The sequence below is a fragment of the Pomacea canaliculata genome, linkage group LG11 (genome assembly GCF_003073045.1).
Source record: "Pomacea canaliculata isolate SZHN2017 linkage group LG11, ASM307304v1, whole genome shotgun sequence".
Taxonomy (NCBI): domain Eukaryota; kingdom Metazoa; phylum Mollusca; class Gastropoda; order Architaenioglossa; family Ampullariidae; genus Pomacea; species Pomacea canaliculata.
In genome coordinates, this window is record NC_037600.1 from 7,335,133 (window position 1) to 7,354,144 (window position 19,012).

A 19,012-nucleotide genomic window follows, 5' to 3' on the forward strand; every position below is an offset into this window, starting at 1 on the left:
TTACTGTTCTCACCTTCATCGCAGGTTGGTTCCGTCCCGTTCCAGGTGCCGTCTTTCTGACAGGTGCGAATTTCGTTGCCGACCAGGTAAAAACCGCCTTTGCACCTGTACTCTATCTGGGATCCAGCACCGACCCCAGCAGCCACAGCTTCCACGAAGCCGTTAAGAATCGGTTGGGGAGGCTCGCAGGCTGCAGGTGGAGTGGCACCTGAGAAAAGATAAAAGCTAAGGTTGATCACCTACAGGTGTTTCGACCACGTTAGTGTGCAATAATTAAGAAAAACTTTCATAATCGAAAGTGTGAACATCTTTTCTCCAATGTTTTTCTTAGCATTTTTAGTGGGTGTTCAGAGAAGGATCTGAATGAAGTGAAAGCCGGAAATGACGTCACTGGTGTACGACGTCCATACTTACTAGTGCAGGTCATGTTGGGTCCTACCCAAATTCCGCCACCCACGCACCAAGCTCGGTCCACACTGTCTTTTTTCGGGGTGTACCCGGGGTCACACTGTGGAGACAGAAGCAGGAGGTCACTTAGTGAAGCCAGACGAGGGTTAGTCTGGAGGTCAGCTACTCAACAACCGTGTATAAGACCTGAGAGAAACTTCGTTTCCGGGCGCGGAGGACAGCGATCTAGGTCAATGAGTAAGCTTACACGGAAATAGAGTTACATTAATAATTAAAAGACAGACAATGATGAAAAGAATAAAACAGGAAAAGAGAAAAGGGTAAAAGAGGAGGAAGAGAGGAAATTGGAAAAGAGAAAAAGTCTGTGGACATACAGGTGTCCTTTAGACCTGTATGCAACTAGATAAAGGAGTAAAACAAAGGATGGAAAAGTAGAATGGTGGTGAATAATGGATGATGATGAGGAGGAGAGGGTGGAGGAGGAAGGAGAAAACTAAGAAGTGTCTGACAGCAGGTTTGCTTGGTTACCTGGTAGATGATTTTAGCACCAAGTTGGTAGCTCGTCTGACCCTCGGCGCCCGAGTGATGCGCGTGGTAGACGATGGGAGGGCTGTGGCACTCGTGGGAGGTTTCTAGACAGAGGGCAGATAACTGTCAGTCGATTTTTTTTTTCAACCTGGGAGTAGACGGCACCAACAATTCAATCAAGTCTTACTGCCGGTCGGGACCGGTCCGGTCACACGCCAGGGCACTAGTCGATGTCTGCCAGACGAGCTAAGAGCATATCTACTGATGTGCTTCGCCATTTTACCTACGTGTGACTTCAGTGAAGGGACAGAACTCACTGGTCCCACTTCAGACGTGAGTGTCAAAGGTCACGCAGCCAATCTATAGGTTACAGATGCGACATGAATACCTGGCCTCAACGGATTGCTAGCGATGATTCGACACACCTTATACTAAGAAAATTCTTTGAAATGGATGTTGACTAATAATTATTACACCCAAGGAACAGAACTTACCGAGCAGCCTATGGTTCAGCTCACAGCGCGGTTCCTCGCCGTTCCAGGTTTCGTCCCCTTGACAGACTCTGAGCGGAAGTCCGATGAGGGTGTAGCCATCATCACACGTGTAACGGGCCACGGCGCCAAACTTGTTGTAAGGGAGGATACTCACCTTGCCATGGGCTATGTCCACAACCACGGGAAGACAACGAAGATCTGTGGACAAACAACTGGAGTTACAAGCGGTTCTTTCTCTGACAATTCTGAAATTTATTCTCTATTCTAGTAACCATGTAATCATGATTTTTTTCCCATTACTTTTTATTTAAAATGTTTCCTAGCATTAATAACTAAAGAAGTTTCTAGTGTCTGACTTTTATTCCACACTGGCATCTGTAATTACAAATGGCTTAGGTTTTATTCGTGTCTAACTTTAATAATTAAAGAGCAATGGAATAACTAATCTCTCATCTGTCTTTCCCGTTAGCATCTGTAACAATGACAGAACATTCCAGAATCCATGCTCCTCTATCATCTGCGGTTTACTGTAGTATCCATGGGTTTATTATTGATGTTTCTCTCCAGTATCTTCGCAAATATTGAATTGTTTACAGTCTTATTTACATTATATTAAATTTAAAAAAAATTAAATATTGACGAAATTGTGGTCTCATTATTTAACAAATTTATTCAAATTTAAAATAAATATTTTTCTAGTTAGTTACTAAAATGAAGCAGGTGTGTACAAAGCTTCCGGTTTAGTCACATTCGTGTTAAGGCTCGCCGAGACTAACAGCGGAGAGGCTAAGCGTTGGTCTCGGCAGACAGACAACAATCCACCTATACAAGTCGTGGTATTACAGTCATGTTATTACTGTCACGGTCAGTCTGCTGTCGTGCTGTCACGCTCCACTCACTCTCGTTGACGCAGCTGCGGCCGCACACGCCGTCACACTCGCAGGTCTTCTTGCGCGACTTGCAGTCCACGTTGGTCTCGCAGCGGCGCGCGCACTTGCGGTTGCCGACATCAGCGTGACGTGGACACACCGGGTCGTCGACCTGGGCTGTGATGTCGCAGAGATAAAGACAAATTATCACATCCTTACAATGCACTGAGAACTGAGAGACAGAGACAATCAGTGGACAAATCAGCGTTAGAGTGTGGGTGAGTGCAAATCACGAACTTGTATGACTGGACTGCTGGCAGACGATTTTTTCTTGTTAACTACTAAAACGAGGCAGGAGTGTACAAAGCTTCCGGTTTAGCCACATTCTTTGTTTAGGCTCGCCGAGACTAACAGCGGAGAACTTCGCAAGAGGCTAAGCGTTGGTCTCGGCGGACAGACACCAATCCACCTATACACGTCCCATGGTCCAAATATTCGTGTATGGGTTTGAATAGGTGAGTATTCGTTTATGTAAGTGTGGTCATGTATATTTAGTGTGTGTGTGTGTGAGAGAGAGAGAGAAAATTATTTTGCTGATGTTGTTGAAAATAATTTTAAGAGAGAAATTGCTTCGACTTAAAGTCTTCTGCGTTTGTAGTACGCACCTGTAAGAGTGTTTGGTGACTATGCCTCTGTCTGTCTACATTTATGTAAGAAAGAAAGAGCAAAAGAGAGAAAGAGAAAGTCGTAGTGTCAGAAACCTCGTTCAATTTAAATAGATTATTCAAAGATAAATCATCCACACGCCTGATTGAACTTTCTGAATCAGACAGCTTTCATGGAAGACAATAAAATACAAAATGAGACATCAAAAGATATAACAGAAACAAAAATCACTGACAGATTAAAAGACTGACGCAAGTAAATCTTTCATAAGGAAAAAATGCCCTCTATGAAACATGAACGATCACGAACGATCACTCCTTTCATCTCTTTCTGTTTGAGCAGAGAGCGGAGTGAAAGGCGCAGACGTGAAAAATAAAAGATGATTTAGAGAGGAGGAAACACGAACCGCTCGATTACTAGAAATGTGAAAAAACGATCAGTTATAAAAGTTGTAACCGTTCTATAGACGACACTCGTGGTGTTAGCCTACATCTCTGATAAGATTCAGTGTTGAACACTTTTTTTAAAACAGAAAATACTATGTTACGCAATCGGCTTGCAAGATGAGAACTGTTTGAATTTTTTTCTCATACATCTCTGCCTCAGCTTCCCACCTTTCTCTCTCACTCCCAGCTCTCGTGTCACGACGATCTCTCGCGCTAAAAAGGTCAGCCGGGTCAGAGCGAGGCTTGATTGCTCGCAACCTAACTCGATTATTTCTTTCGTTTACCAACTCGGCAGCCATGGTCCCTAGAAGGCGTTGTCCACAGACCCTTCCAGAAGCACTGCCTGCCAGACCGCACGTTTGTCCACCACCACGATCTTGCTGTTTGTTGGGACTGGACTTTTTAAATTGTGTTTGCGGGTTTTGCTTTTTTAAGTTGTGGCCAGCGATCTGTCATCTGTTCGCTCTTGCGAGAAGCAGGAAAGCCGTAATTTGATAACGAGCTTTTTGTGGCAACTGATGGAGTTTCCGGAAAGGGTGTTTGCAGACATTTGACGATACGCCAATCATGGGACTTAACTGTTGTCGCCACCTTTCTGGGTTACAGCCTCCAGGTTTTTCTGTTTTTGTTTGTTGTTTACTAGTTTTGCTTCTGCGTTGGCTAGGTGGTGCTACATGTGGCTGGAACTGACTGGGAATCGCGATGTGAGTACAAGAAATGGAGAAAACAATAATTTTTTTTTTTTGGATTTCAATTATTTTTATTGGATTTCCATCCACGACTGAAATCCTGGCTTTCATATTGTAGTCCAAAGCAATAACAATAATAAATCACAATCCTTCTCCTTCACGTCCTTATTATCATCTTTGATGTATTCTTGCGATTATTCACCCTTTATATGAGCACGATTTGAAGATTAACAGGCGTTTTATTTTATTTTTTTTTATATTAAAAAGAATGACAATAGAAAAGCATAATAAACCTTGTACAAAACACAGTTTATTTGCAGTTTGAATTAGTATCAGACAAGTCACGCTATGCTTGATGAATTATCTAAACTAAAATGCTAAAAAAATTCCAGTGACTGATGAACACCGGATAGCACTGATAAAGGAAAAAACATTCTTACTAAACCTAAAATAATCACTGGAAGATACCAAAAAAAAAATAAAAATATAACGAATCATGAACAATCTAGGTTTCGTCTGACGAAAAAAATTGCAACACAACTTTGTAACTTGGCAATGGGTTCTAGATGATCTTTCATGACCAAAAAATGCTTTTAAGGAAGTGTTTGTTTTTGAGTGGTTTTTTTTTTTGTTTTGTTTTTTTGCGTGCAGCTCTTGCTAACTTATCTTGGTTGTCTGCCCATCCCGACAGCAGCCATTTGTTGTCGGACTTGATTTGAGGAACAATTGCTCGCCTGCGCGAGATCAAAGGGAATTCTGTCATCACAATAAATGCTCAGTGCGCACCAATTGCTTTAAGGCTATTACCCACAATTCACAGGGACAGATGGAAGGCGAGAGAGAGAGAGACGAGGCTCGGATGGGGAGTGAAAGAGAGTGGGATAGAGAGAGAGAAAGTAAAAAAAAAAAAAATAAACAAAACTCGTCAGACAGAACCTTTGACCTCTTACCTTATAAACTATTTTAGAAAGTGTTAAAGGTCAAAGGGCCATGATGATGTTGATTTAAAGAAATTATAATCTTGCTTAGGGCTACAGGTGAAAAATTTCCTCTACCGACCCAGAAGCAAGTGTGTCCCTGATTGATCACACAATGTAAAAGGCAGGGCTCCCCCGTGGCCATGTCCTAGATACAGTAAGCCACTTACAGTGCACTGCCTCCAGGCCACCAGAGATTTATTGTTTCATACGTGACAATAAAAATAACAAACAAAATAGCACATTCCTAAATGATCAAGCCCAGCATGATTTCAACAAAAACTTTCTAGCTATCAGGTGTCAGGAGACGAAGATTTCGAACAGCTAGTAGTTAGCATACTTTTCATTCTGACACCGGAAGTAAAAATTATTGACGTAGTGCGCATGACAACCTAAAAATAAAAATACAGACTTGTCTATTGCAGTATTGTTGTTCTAAACTTATAATTAAATTCAAGTAAAAATTACAAGCAGTGAGGTCACAAAAAGTACACGCCTAGACGGAGCCTTCTGAAGTGGATGATGAGAGAAAAGTGAGATTACAAGAAGAACCGAGCATAATCTATCAATAAAATAAAATAAAATATCCGAGAATGCTTCGTTATACAAAAATTTCATTTTTGATATCGTCTCGAAATTTTTTTAAATATTATTGCTTTACATAATGTGCCGCCGGAAAAAATAAAAATGTAAAGTTAAGCATGTGACATTTCAGATAACATCCAACTTTCCACAAAAACAAAGAATAGAAAGTTGTATACAGCCCACCATACTTGCTCCAATTATTGTATTATATATATAGTAAGATATATTCCTTATTTATTCACTTTGCTGCAATTTAACTGCAACGAATTACCGAACCCAAAAAAGAGGCTAAAAAGGTGATAAACGGAGATAACGAAGGAAATAAGAGAAATAAGAGAAAATAAAGATGACAGAGGTGACAACATAAGCAAACTGTATGCTTTACTTATTTAGCCATCGTCCAAAAACCTTTAGAGAAAAAAAAAGAGGGATGAGAGAGAAAAAGCATAGGAGAGAAAGCCAAAGGCTGGAAAGCAGACGTAGATAAAGACAGTATATATAGCAAGCATGACAGACAGACAGACAGACAGACAGACAGACAGACAGACAGACAGACAGACAGACAGCTGAGAAGAGACAGAGGACAAAAGTAAACAACTGAGTAGCAAATCAGAATCAATTTTTTTAATACAACCCTTCATCAAAATAGATAAAACAAGAAAATAAAAATAACAAAAATTAACGAAAAACAGTCGGAAGAGGTGAACTGAGTGACTGAATCAATGAACGACCAACGAACGGACTGACGGACAAGCTAGTCAAACTGACCTACAACCCAAGATAAATAAAAAAGCAGACAAACAGATTGACAGCCAGGTAGAGAGAGAGAGAAAGACAGGTGTGGCAGGTAGAGTAGAGACAGAGAAACACTGTCTTGCCGCAGTGCCGGGTGCACACAGTCGGCCGCCGAGGACGACAAGGTCGTGACCCGCCCTCAAGGTCGTGGCAGTCGCGTGCTGCACGTGCACACAGAACACAAGTGCGTCACTTCCTGCGTGTGACGTAAGAAACCAGCAGCTTCAACACACAGGTAGACAGGTAAACATAATGGGTTTGATAGCAACGACTACAGCAGGTGGGTTGGGGTTGAGGGGTTGAGGGAGGAGTCATTAGTCCTACTTTCGCATTGCTGACTACTCAGTCACGTGACAAGAGCCACTACAATTAACTCTTAGCCAGGAAGCACATACACGGGTAAGCTAAGTAATTAGATTAACTAACAACGGAAATTGATAATGTCCTGGGAAAAGGAGGGATGATAAAAGAGAATGATGTAAGAAAAGAGCATAAAAGGCAAAACAAAGGATTAGAAATTAGAAGAAAGAAAGAATAAATGAGTGAATGTTTAGAAATGTGTCAAAGGATGGATCCATGCACAGCATGCAGGCAAAGAGAAAGAAGAAAGAAAGAAAGAAAGAAAGAAAAGAATCGAAAAGAACGAGAAAAGGGAAATGAGAGAAGAAGCTTTGTATTTATTTAGTGTAAAATATTCCTATTGCAACATTTCCATCCAACACGGAAGCTGAGGTCTTTGTCTGACCACCGCAGCGAGACATATTTTATTTCCTGCGGTTGTGAAATATAAATCTACAACATGGAGGCGTAATGGAAGTGCCTGGAGGATTTGCCAGCCAGCCAGAGGAGATTATGGTGAACTGTGTGTGTGTGTGTGCGCGTGAGTTTGTGTTTGTGTGTGTGTTTGTGTGCGTGTGTATGTATGTGTGTTAGAGAGACAAAGGACATGTTAGCAAATGTTCATTGCATCTGCACCACGTGTGCCTGCGTGTCCACGTGTGCAAATCAAAGAGCCTGCACACGAGAAGTATCTGTTATCAAACAACGACGAAGCTTTTATAGAGTCATAAACAGGCGGCCTGCCAGGCGGCCAGACATGTCTACAGGGAAGCAGGGGAGCGAGATAACGACACACACAGACAGACAAAGAGATGAGGCGAGGAAAACAAACATCCAAAGTACTTTTGTTTATCATTCTTACTCTTACCGACAGGAAGTTTTCTGAACTTTTGCCAAACTAAACTTTTGCGAAAGTTTACTCAAAACATCTTTAAGACTAAGCCCATCCTCTTGCATGGCGAGATGCGTTGACTTTAACAGCTGAGCTTGAGAACACGGAAATCTCCTAGAAAAAAAGTTCAGTAACTTCAAAGCAAGAGTGTTTCTATAAACCATAAACACCTCGTGGACAAAGCACAAGACTATTTCTACGGACCCACGAGACCAGAAGCGTTTTGCCGATCCACAGGAGCAACCCTTTGCCACAATCAAGACGCTGTCATGATTGAACCACGTGGCAAAAAAAAAAAAAACAAAAACAAACCCTGGAAAGAGGCTTCGCAAAAATCTGGTCGGAAAACATCAAAGAGCAGTCAACCCATTTAGTTATTCACTCGCTTGCTGACGACACACCACGTGGGAAATCCCCGTTTTTTCATGTTCCCATCTTCCTTTAGTCAAGGGACTAAATTAATTAACATGTCCCTTGTCTTCTTTTTTTATACTTCATATTACAACGCTTAAAGATATTATCTCCATGATCTGGCAAGAATAATGTCATTTAAAGTATTCAACAAATAAATAAGTCGGCGTCTCGGTATGCGCTCGTGAAAAAAGACATTAAAGTATTTTATCGGGTACACTTGTGGGACGGGCTCTCACACACCCTCGTTAGTCGGCCATTTCGGGTAGAAGGGGGAGCTCTGTCGGGAAAGACTTCGTAGATGTATGACCGCCGTTATCCAAGGGCCTGCTGATACTAGAATCGTTTATTGGCGAGGGTCGTCTCCCGCGAAAGCCATGAGAGCAGTCTTTCGTCAAAACTTTTTCTTGATTTGAACAAAGACCCAGCACTTATCCCCCTTCCCGTACTTTCTGCCTGATTTCCCTTCGGACAACGGACTGGGTGTAGTCATGACTATGCCATGGCCAGATTAGCAAGTAAAAAGCTTTCAAAGGAATTGTACTGTTGAGGTAGTTTGTCTAACCCAGTGATGCACAACCTTTTTCGGCCTGCGGGCCATATTCCCTTCCGACACGCGTGTCGCGGGCCGCTTCACCGCAAAAATTACAAAAAAAATTTTAAAAAAAATAGAACATACCATTTTTATTAGAAAAAAGTTGTACTTAGTGGGATATTTGAAGCTGCTTTTCCGAAACCAGCTTCTGAATGTCTACCTTTCCTCAGCTTAACCAGCGGACTTCACTGTGAAAGAGAACGTCTTCATATTCGCATTCTATTTTTGTCAAAAATTCCTTGAAAGTTCTGTGGTTCAACTCCTGTGATCCGATGAAGTTTACAGTGCTGACCACAATCTTTATCACATGGTCCAGATTCAACACCTTGCCACAGAGATTTTGTTGGTGAATAATGCAATGAAGCCTCAGAGGCTCGGTTCCATTAGACTCGACGACTTTTCTAATAACACTTGATGCCAGTCCGCTGTGGCATCCAACCATACTTCTGGCACCATCGGTAGTCACTCCCACTAATTTTTCCCAAGGAAGAGCAAGACCCTCTATTACGGCTGAAACTTCTTTGAATAGGTCTTCGCCAGTGGTGTTCCCGTGAATGCCCCTCATGGCCGCTAACTCTTCTGTAAGTTCAAAATCGTTGTTTGTACCGCGAATAAATACCAAGAGTTGAGCGGTGTCGGATGAGTCGGTTGACTCGTCAGCAGCAATAGAAAACATTTCGAAACGTGCTGCTTTGTCCCTTAGTTTTGACTGGAGATGTTTCCCCATATCTTCCACTCGCCGTGCAATTGTCGTGCGAGAAAGGCTGACGGCTTCAAATGCATTCTTCTTTTCAGGACACAGTTCCTCCACCACTGCTAGCAAGGACTTTTTTACGCATTCACCGTCGGAAAATGGCTTCACTTCTCTGCTCAAAATGTGAGCAACTCGGTAGCTTGCAATTACCGACGCCTCATTTTCTTGTCTTTTCTTGCTAAATATTCTCGTCAAGCCTCCAATTTCTTGACGTAACTTAGCAATCTTTTCTGTGCGGCTCGAACCACGGATGCCATCATACTTGTTCTTGTGCTTTGTTTCATAGTGCCGTTTAATGTTGTGTTCCTTAAAAACAGCCACACTTTCTTTGCAAATCAAACACGTTGGCTTGCTATCATGTTGTATAAAAAAGTACAGATCTGTCCACTTTTCTTGGAAGTTTCTGCACTCAGAGTCAACTCTTCGTTTCTTCGGCTCTCCCATGTCACCGGCGCACAACTGTCACCCGCCACGACTAAAGGACATTTTAGTACTATGTCACAAACCTGCTGTGTTATTTTCTTTAAAATTTTTTTTTTTTAAGCTAGGAAGGGGATAGGAAATTGGAAAGGGGGAGGTTGGAAGTGTAAACAGTCTGAGGCGGGCCGCGCCATACGGGGATGGCCGGCTGATCTGTGTTTAATTAAGTTTGGTGTTGATAGGTTGTTTTGTTGGAAGAACAAAGGAAAGAGTGTAGTATTGTTTTGTATGTGTGTGGTGTGACTGGTTTTTTTTTTTCTTGACGAGAGAGGAGCGGACGGGTTTTTCTATTGCAAACAAGTCTTGAACGACTTGCGGTGTAGTCCTGAATTTGCTACTTATCTAAAGATTGGTTTTGTTTTTCTCTCCAGGTTTTCTTTGTGTTTTTATTTCACTTTTGGTTAATTGTTCTTCGTCTACTCGCCTTATCCGCCTGGGGTTCCTGACTAGCGCTGAGTTGAAAATAATTTCAAGAAGATTCCTCGTCTGAAAGGCACTGTAGAGTGCAGGTGACATACTAGAGGCCCCGAAAGGTGTTGAGGGTCAATTTTGTGCAGTTTGACTTTTCTTTAAAAATGGATTCCTTGGTTATTGAACTAACAGGAAAATACACTGCTATGTTAAACTAAAAGTCAGAAATTGTCTTAAAATACATTTTAATCGAGGTACCCCCATGCGATCCGTCCTGATTTCCACAGGAAAATGACGAAATTCAAACGCTGTTTTGGTATTGTTTCCCTGTAAGAACCCCACTGTTTTATACCTTGCTAGAAAGCCCGAAGTCTGTATTTTCAATCTGTTTAACGACTGATTCAAGTATTAACCAATCAAAAGACCACTAATCCCCTGTGGACTGCGGCGTCCCTCGTTCTCAACCACTGGTTTCCTCCAGAAAATCAAGAATGAAATCTATCGAAAGATTGAGAGACGCCCCTACGTAGGGATAAATACTTCTTCTTCCCTTTTTTTCGTTTTTTTTTTTTTGGTTTTTTTTTTTTTCATTATTATTACTAACATGCCGATTTCCTGTACTGTGTACAGAAGCTTCGCGGGCCGTAGGTTGTGCATCCCTGATGTATATCAATACCAAGATTCTCATTTGACATTGACTTGCTAATTCCCCCATGTGGGCGATGGGATCGAACCTGGAGCTGCTTTCTGCCAGGCCGACCCGTGAGAGACTTGGGGTCTTGCCACGAATACTACGAGGAGGTCTACCTTCAGTTTAAGTCCAAAGTCCTCCGGAGTAGGAACGTATCAGACTTAACCTGAGGACGACTACAACCAGAATGGAATCAAGAGTACTTGCAGCGATCTGGCAACCCCAACGACCCTAACGTCCACAACATTTTAGTCTGGCTTTCCGTGATATTCGGGTTGAGCAGTTTTTGGTTTTGTTCTTTTCTGGGATTTTGTTGTTTGTTTTTTTTTTTGTTTGTTTGTTTTGTTTTTTTTTTTTTTTTTTTTTTTCATATTCTTGCAGGAGACCTTAACTGCATCACTAACTCTAAACTAGACAAAATTGGAGGAAACCCACACAAAGGAAAAGCCGGTCAGGCCGAACTATCGAACTATATATGCGGGGCCGAGAGCCGTAAGAACACTTACTTTTAATCGTGAGGCTGTTTGCCTCAGAGTGGTCCGAACTGGTGATGTGCTATTCTTGTCATAGAAAGGGCTTATCAAACAAAGCAAAATTGATATCAAATCACAAAAAAGTGTCATGATCATGATTTTTTGGAGTTGTTTGTATAAACAAAAAAAATGAAGCAAATGGCAATCAAAAGAAGAGAAGCCACTAACGATATCTTTCTTGGGACTGGTTTTCGTTTTATAAAAGCACTGTCAGAAGCATCTGCTTCTCATTTCAATGTATCTTCTGTATGTATCTGAGGATGCAGAACTTTCTCCGGTATGAGATGCTGCCACAAAAAAAAAAAAAAAAAAAAAAAATAGAGAGACATGTCATTACACATACAGAGGCAGCCTTGGCAGTGCGCGGGTCCCTGCGGGGCAGAGAGCCACAAGTGTAGACTATATACTGTACAGGGACATGTGTTTCAAAATAATAATAGATGTTCATGTATAAGTAATAGTATATAATAATGTTCATGCATACAGTGAAACCGTACTAGTGTGCTAGCAGTTCAGAGATAAAAGAGAGCGATCGAGCAGACGACACTGCAATGACCAAATGGTCATCAAGAGTAACATCATGTTAATAATTACTAAGTTTTATTATTTGACATTGTATTGTTATTTCCCCTTCTGGGGAGTGAGTCGCATGTCCACCCGTGAGAAAGGTGGGGTCATGCAGATACGAGACGGTCCACGGTCAGTTTAATTCCGATGTCCACTTGGGGAGGACGTATCGGATCTTAAACCGTACACAAGAAGCATAAGATTCGAAACAATTGTTGACAGCAAACCTGTAAACCTAATGTCATTAACGTTGACAACAGTATAATCTGGCTTTCCGTGATATTCGGGTTGAGCAGAATAGCATGCAAATTAAATAGCTTTTAATGTAGACAACAACAAGTTTTGTAAGACTTTTTGTAAAAATATTACACATATTTTTTAGAAAATGTTTTACCATATTTTTTACATTATTTGTCACTAAGAAAACAGAAGAAACATCGTAATTAAAACGGTACTTATCTTTTCTGAGCATAAACAAGGGAGACAACCCTGCCCTCAGTAGCTTAGTACTTCTTAACTAGACAAAAACAAGAACTTTTAGGAAAGCTAGGCTGTCACCTAGGGCGCAGTCTATAGCTGTACTAAGCTGCTTGTCTTTGGCATGGCGCTCCTTGATCGTGGGTCGTGCAGATGGTGGGACTTGAGGGTTCAGAGGAGCTCGGGTTGTCTCCATGGAACGTATGTGGTCGTGTGGGTCAGGGTGGCGCGGTTGTTGTCTGCATTGGACTTACCGGTCACCTTCTGATTTGTTTCTTTGCTCTAGGCCAGTCTAAGGGCAGTGATGCCCAACCTTTTTCGGCCTGCGGGCCATATCCATTTCAGACAGCCGTGTCGCGGGCCACTTCACCGCAAAAATACAAAAAGGAAAAAAAAAAAAAAAATAGAGCAGATACCATTTTTTATTAGAAACAAGTTGTACTTACCATTAATTATATATTAATTAGTGGGGTATTTGAAGTTGTTTTCCCGAAACCAACTTCTGAATGTCCGGCCTCATCGTAGAGACACCAAGTCGGAACACTGAATCGAAATGTTCGTCCATCGCCAAAAAAAAAAAAAAAAAAAAAAAAAAAAAAAGATTGGGAAACGCCCCTACGTGGGGATAAATACTTCTTCTTCCTTTTTTTTTTTTTTAAGGTCTTCTTTTATTACTAACATGCCGATTTCCTGCACTGTGGGCAGAAGTTTCGCGGGCCGGATGGCACCGCGTCGCGGGCCGGATATGGCCCGCGGGCCGTAGGTTGTGCATCCCTTATCTAACCTGACGTGTACCGCTAAATTAGTAATACATTTTTCTTCAAAGTCGAGCCACACACACACGCAGAGGTACTTCCATCACTTACTACATCATTCACTCCAGAAGCGACAACAAGCAATGAAAAGTTTATGACTAGGCGCTAAACAGTTGACAAAACATGGCACGTGCGCATGCGCGAGCACTAAATTCAAAACACTCCCAGAAGTTGTTGTTGTCGCTGCCTCGATGGTCTGAACAGGATCAAAACAGAAACAGTTCTCAGCCACACTCACGTACACAGGGTATTTTTGTCCATCCTAATGGACCAGAGTTAGTTCAAGGCTAGCGCAAGCCAAACAGGAAATTAACCTCAACTCATTACGTTTCTTACAGGTTAGCCAATCATAAAACAGTTCTTTTTTTACCTACATTTTTTTTTTTTTTTTTTGCTTGATTGGTTTTCATTTGATTTATGTGGGTTTTTTGGTTATTACATTATTTTTTTTTAAAAACTTTTAATTGCAAAAGAAAGAACAGGTAAATAAAAAACTTTAAAGGAACAAAGGCAAGAAAAAAAATAGAAAAGCATGTAACAAAAAAAAAAAAACAATTAAAAGGAAGGAAAGCAAAAAGAAAAGAATGAAGAAAAAAGAAAAAAAAATAAATGAAAGAGAAAAGAAAGTAACAAGGAAAAAACAAGAAATGAAGGAAGAATAGAAGAAAGAAGAAAGAAACGAAGAAATAAATGAAAAATACAGAGAGAAAAGAACAAAATATGAAAAAAAGAAAGAATCGGAGGAAGAAAGAAGAAAAAAGCAAAAAATCATATGACAGAAAGAAAGGATGGGAAATAAAACAAAGAAAATGGAAAGGAAGAAAGACTGAAAGAAAAAAAAAAAAGAAAAGAAGGAAGTAAGAAAGAAGAATGAATGATAAAGAAAGAGAGACTTGATTTAAACAAAATAACTTTGTACCAAGTTGTTTGGATTGTAAGTTTCCAAGTCTTCTAGTTGTTTTATTTTCTTCTTACTTTTTGTTCCAGTTGATTGATATTCTTTTCTTGTTGTAAAAAATAAAATCCGTTGATCTGCATTTTCAGCTTCAAGAACAAAAAAGCCTTTCTATCATCTTGGCTTGGCAGCCATAAGAAAGTTGAGGCAGCGTTTCTGATGTGACTTGGTAACCGATACATTAATTGAAACCTTCCATCAGAGCTGTCACCTTAATGCTAATTAAACTTTTTCCTCCATCCAACAAGCAGGAGTAGGAGAGGGGGTGGCAACGATAATTGCCTCACCAAGCATCGTACAGTTGGCTCCTGATGACCAAAAAAAAAAAAACTCCGCAGAACTCTTTTTAGAGTTGTATACGTCACTTCCTACTTGAGCATTGAAACGGAAGAACGAAGCTGACTTCATTGTCAACCAAATGGAAGACTGATAAACCCTTTTCCTGGCATCTTTCTTCCTCGGCGCGTGATTAAAAGGTTCTGACAAAATCAAAGAACCGCTGACCTCCGCAGACTGTCAATGGCTTGAGTTGTAAGAGGAGATAACCCGTGAAATGCTAGCAGGATGCTTGGATGCAACAGGGAAGGGGAGAGAAATGATGAAGCGTAGACGGAAGAGACCAGACAACAGAAGAATCTTGCGGATGCTGAAATGAAGAACCACATGGAGGCATCTGTTATATAGATACGTTGAAAACATTACAACTTTTTTCTTTTTTTTTTTTTCTTTTTCTTTTTTTTTTTTTTTTTTTTGTCTTGACTGAAGGTCGGGCTTGTTTGTTCGAAGATGGAAGGGGAGATAATTTTTATTAGGGAAAGAGGAAAGAGAACTACTGACTGGATCATTTGCTTGACAAATTCAGGACGAGTATGATATATCAAACTGCACGAGTGGCTAATATAACGAGGACAATGAGTACACGGGGTGCGGGTTGCTGAGGAGTGTTGGGGTGATGTGTAGTGGAGTGCAATAAGGTCACCACTCGACTCGGCAAGTCAACTCGACCATTACCAAGAAATCACAAGCACGACCACTTCCCTCGTCGGTAGAACTTTTTTTTTCAAAAATACCATGGCACTGTACAAGAGTAGGTTGCGTGCTATAATATAGTTTCGAATGCAAAAGTGTAAAAAAAAGTTGGTCTATAAACATTAACGGTTTCTCTAGCTAAAATTTTGTTGTTTTTTTTTTTAAATCCCAGACTACAAATGTACCTTGGTCAGTAGTCACAAAGCGATTTCTTCAGTAACCCTCCCTCGATCGATCCCTTAAAATCAATTTTGTTGAAACAAGTCGTCATCGGGTTTTTATTATTATTATTATTTCACATGGTTCTCTGGTTGCCCTAAACGCACTCGAATTTTTCTCTAAAACTAATGACCATAATCATGGCTGTTAAAAAATTTTAAAAAAAAAAAAAATTAGAACAGCTCCGAGCAGCTTAAGTTTACAAGAAAAAAATCGCTTACAAAACATTCTTTAAACTCCTGTGTAACGCATCTAGACGACTTACAGGGATTATTTAAAAAAGATGATAAATATGCCTGCTAGGACAATTTTAGAAACATGTCAGGATCTCAACCAGCTTGTAATCCATAGCTAATCATATTTAGCCTTACCTTTGGGTCATGAATACAGCCCCATAGCTAACCATAAAGTAACTTTATCTTCGTGTCTTGACAACGACCCATGGGAGACCCTGACTGCCTCAGTGGTATTTTCATTCGAATTCCATGTGAACAAACAGGGACATCCGGGGACTAGTTCCAGGACGGGAGTCGGCCGTCCACTTGGATGCATCCAGCATTGCAGGATGACAATGACGTAAACAAATAACGGTCATTACCGTCCCCTCACGTTATCCACGAGATCTTCTAGACGGGACGGGACTGCGGCTGAGGCAAGAATGTCCAATGCTTTTCTCTGGAGGTAGGAAGGGGAGGGAGATGGAGAGGGAGGTTGTTTATCTCCTGTCCGAGCTCTTACCCGAGAGCTGGCACAATCTTCCGTCGCCAGCGAAAATGGCAGACTGTCGGAACCGCACCGACATCTTGAGTGACCCGGTACAGCGTGAGCGCTGATAAGGAAATGAGAGAAAATAAGAGAGATGGGGGAAAGAAATGAACCCCAGGGAAACGATATTACGACATACTGAGCATTTGACGTGTGTGTCCTGACAGAGGAAAATGACAGAAGAAAAGGAGAGAATAAAGAATATGAACGAGAGAAAAAATATGACACATTCAAAAAAGAAAGAATGTAGAGGAATAGTAATGGGTTAGGAACATGGTTAAAATATTTCGTGCTCCTTTATTTTATTTCCGTTCTCTCCTTCGCTCGTCCACACACACATACAGATTTATAAATATCCTCACACAAAGGATTGAAAAGTCGTTTAGTTATTCATTTTTATCGTATTTATTCAGTGGAGTATGAAGATGCTTGGCTTTGGAAGACGGGATGGGCAGACTCTATGCTGACATTTTTGTCCTTGCTATTGTCTTTGTTTTGAACATCAGCAAGCATTGATAAACTTCTTTCCCTAGAGACAGATACGGAGAAAGAAAGTGTGTGAGACACAGACAGAGACAGAAATTACGCCGCTGGTTCACTGTGGGGCGAGTGGGTTCATCATGCATCTGTATGAGATACTGGAGAGTGCCAGACATGACCGAACCAATTTGCTTCCAGAAATGCCAGAGAAAGAACACGCGCCACCAACCGAGTGCTGTGGCGGTGCGGTAAGAGACCTGGGTGGATGGGTGGATGGATGGGTGGATGGGTGGTGTGGAAGAAACGGGTGGGTGGAGGGAGGCATCGCCCGTTCTGCTTCCTGCCAGTCCCACAAATGGGGAAGTAAGTTATGATTGTCAGCGGACACTGTTGCCTCATTTATCTGCCCCTGCCTATTTCTCTCTTAAAAGCAGGCCTGGTAGGGATCGATGACGATGACGATGAAAGACGACAGGGGACGTAAATAACGTGTGGTGGGGGGTGAGTGGAGAAAGAGGATGTAGGAGGGAAAGGGAAGCGTCGGAGTCGGTGTCGTTGTCGTTGTTGTTGTCGTTCGTCTCGTGCATGCACGTCGATGCTGTGAATATCCATTCTCCCCTCATTTCCTTTACCCGACTTGCGCGCACAGCCTGCTGGGATGGCAATGGCAGTTCCAGCATATATATACGCACAGAAGTGACAAGGATGAACAGCGGTCTCGCTGCACGTGCAAACAGGCGCCGCTCCTTTCGTGTGAAAGGTTACTTCGTAAACATCTCACAAGATTTACTGCTCTCCCTCCCTCCTTCTCTCTCTCTGTCTTTACCCTCCCCCCACCCACAACATACACCTACGAGTACTCTCAATGAAGTTCGGACGGTTGAAAATTGTGGGGTGAGAGCTGGAGGGAGGTAGAGGAAGAGGAGTTGGAGGAGGTGAAGAAGGAATAAAGGGAGCTTATCCTTACTAAAATTGTGCGTAAGAAGGATTAATGCTCTTAATTTTCAATCCTTGCAATTTCTTTCTTCGTCGTCCTTCCCCTTTTAGGGCAAACATGCAAACACACCATCGACCATGACTGTGACCAGCAGTCTCGGACACGTGAGATGCCATCAGACACTTGACGATCGAGAGTAATCATGTGACCTACGCCTCTACGTCCTCTTCCTTCATTTTAGGTCGAGAGAGAGAGAGGAAAAGACAGGTAAGGCAGAGACGGGTAAAGATATAGAAAAAACAGTTATTTATCAACTATAAGCACACAATGTGTTTTTTTTTTTCCTAATCCTTGCCCTAAAAAAAATCTTTCAAAATGTTACAGGTGTTATTCTAAAAATAAAAGCGACAATGACGCGAATGTTAAAAGCAGAGAGAGAGAGAATGGGGGAGTGAGAGCTAGAGGAGGTGAATAAAGTGGGAGCCAGTGACAAACAGATAAAAGACCAAAAAAAAAAAAAAAGAGTGGATGTTTAGAATATATCTTAATTCCGAGCTGTAAATGGAGTACGACTCGAAAAGCTCTTCATGCAGATCATCGGTGACAATATCCCAGCTCGCGCCGAGGGAATCGCTTCAGTCACACATCCAACTCTTTTTTCTCTTCTCGTCTGCAAACTGTTCTGGCACGCAGGCGCATAATTGAGACGCCGGGGGGACCGAAAACATCTCTTCGCAGATATTAAGTCTAAAAACCGAATCGACAGAACAAAGTTTTCTTCCTCCCACAAACCCCTGCGACTGTCATGAAAGGAGACAAACTGAAACTTTCGTACCATTAAGTCTTTTATGCTAACAGCCCCTTTTTATTCCATCCTTCCTCCATGAATCCTTTCCGAACTGACAGATTTTTATTTTAATTATCTGCAGAGAGCAAAGATACTCTCTGATAATAAAGTTAAATATTATTGACATTCACAAAGCGAGCTTTGCTGGCTCTCAAAATCTTTAATCTTTTCATTCGTCTGTTGAAATGTTATTTTAGAGGATTTTCTCCTATTTGTTTATTTTAAAAAAATAAAGATTATGATGACCGCGTCGTGAGATCTTGTTTTTGTTTGTGCCTCCTATGAAGCACGTGACCAGGCACGTGATAAGCTGTTTACAGGCAGACGCGTATTCCGCGTGCAGCTGAGAACAGTTTCA

The 19,012-nt window shown here is 41.5% G+C and overlaps 2 protein-coding genes across 4 annotated transcripts in view; both read right to left on the reverse strand.

Annotated features, from left to right (window-relative positions):
- Positions 1–19,012, reverse strand: part of LOC112575417 (protein lev-9-like) — a 55,683-nt gene that overhangs the window by 13,723 nt on the left and 22,948 nt on the right. For 2 of the 3 annotated variants that reach the window (XM_025257281.1, XM_025257284.1), the window contains exons 2-6: positions 2,330–2,476; positions 1,431–1,628; positions 937–1,040; positions 415–508; positions 5–208 (exon numbers count right to left, since the gene is read on the reverse strand). In XM_025257281.1, the coding sequence (XP_025113066.1) occupies positions 5–208; positions 415–508; positions 937–1,040; positions 1,431–1,628; positions 2,330–2,476 (747 nt within the window). The remainder of the gene's footprint in view (positions 1–4; positions 209–414; positions 509–936; positions 1,041–1,430; positions 1,629–2,329; positions 2,477–19,012) is intronic. The other variant, XM_025257282.1, reaches the window with a different exon arrangement.
- LOC112575418 (general transcription factor II-I repeat domain-containing protein 2-like) lies at positions 8,748–10,396 on the reverse strand. The gene is made up of 2 exons (XM_025257285.1): positions 9,477–10,396; positions 8,748–9,440 (listed from the first exon to the last, which is right to left on the reverse strand). Exons 1-2 carry the CDS (start codon positions 9,890–9,892, stop codon positions 8,861–8,863), a joined length of 996 nt encoding a protein of 331 aa, XP_025113070.1. The 5' UTR covers positions 9,893–10,396; the 3' UTR covers positions 8,748–8,860.

Excerpts from the sequence above, each read along its gene's own strand:
- LOC112575418 (XM_025257285.1), bottom strand. The coding sequence starts at position 9,892 with ATGGGAGAGCCGAAGAAACGAAGAGTTGACTCTGAGTGCAGAAACTTC. Across the intron at positions 9,441-9,476 it reads CTGTGTCCTGAAAAGAAGAA|TGCACGGCGAGTGGAAGATA; the intron begins TGCATTTGAAGC and ends TCGCACGACAAT.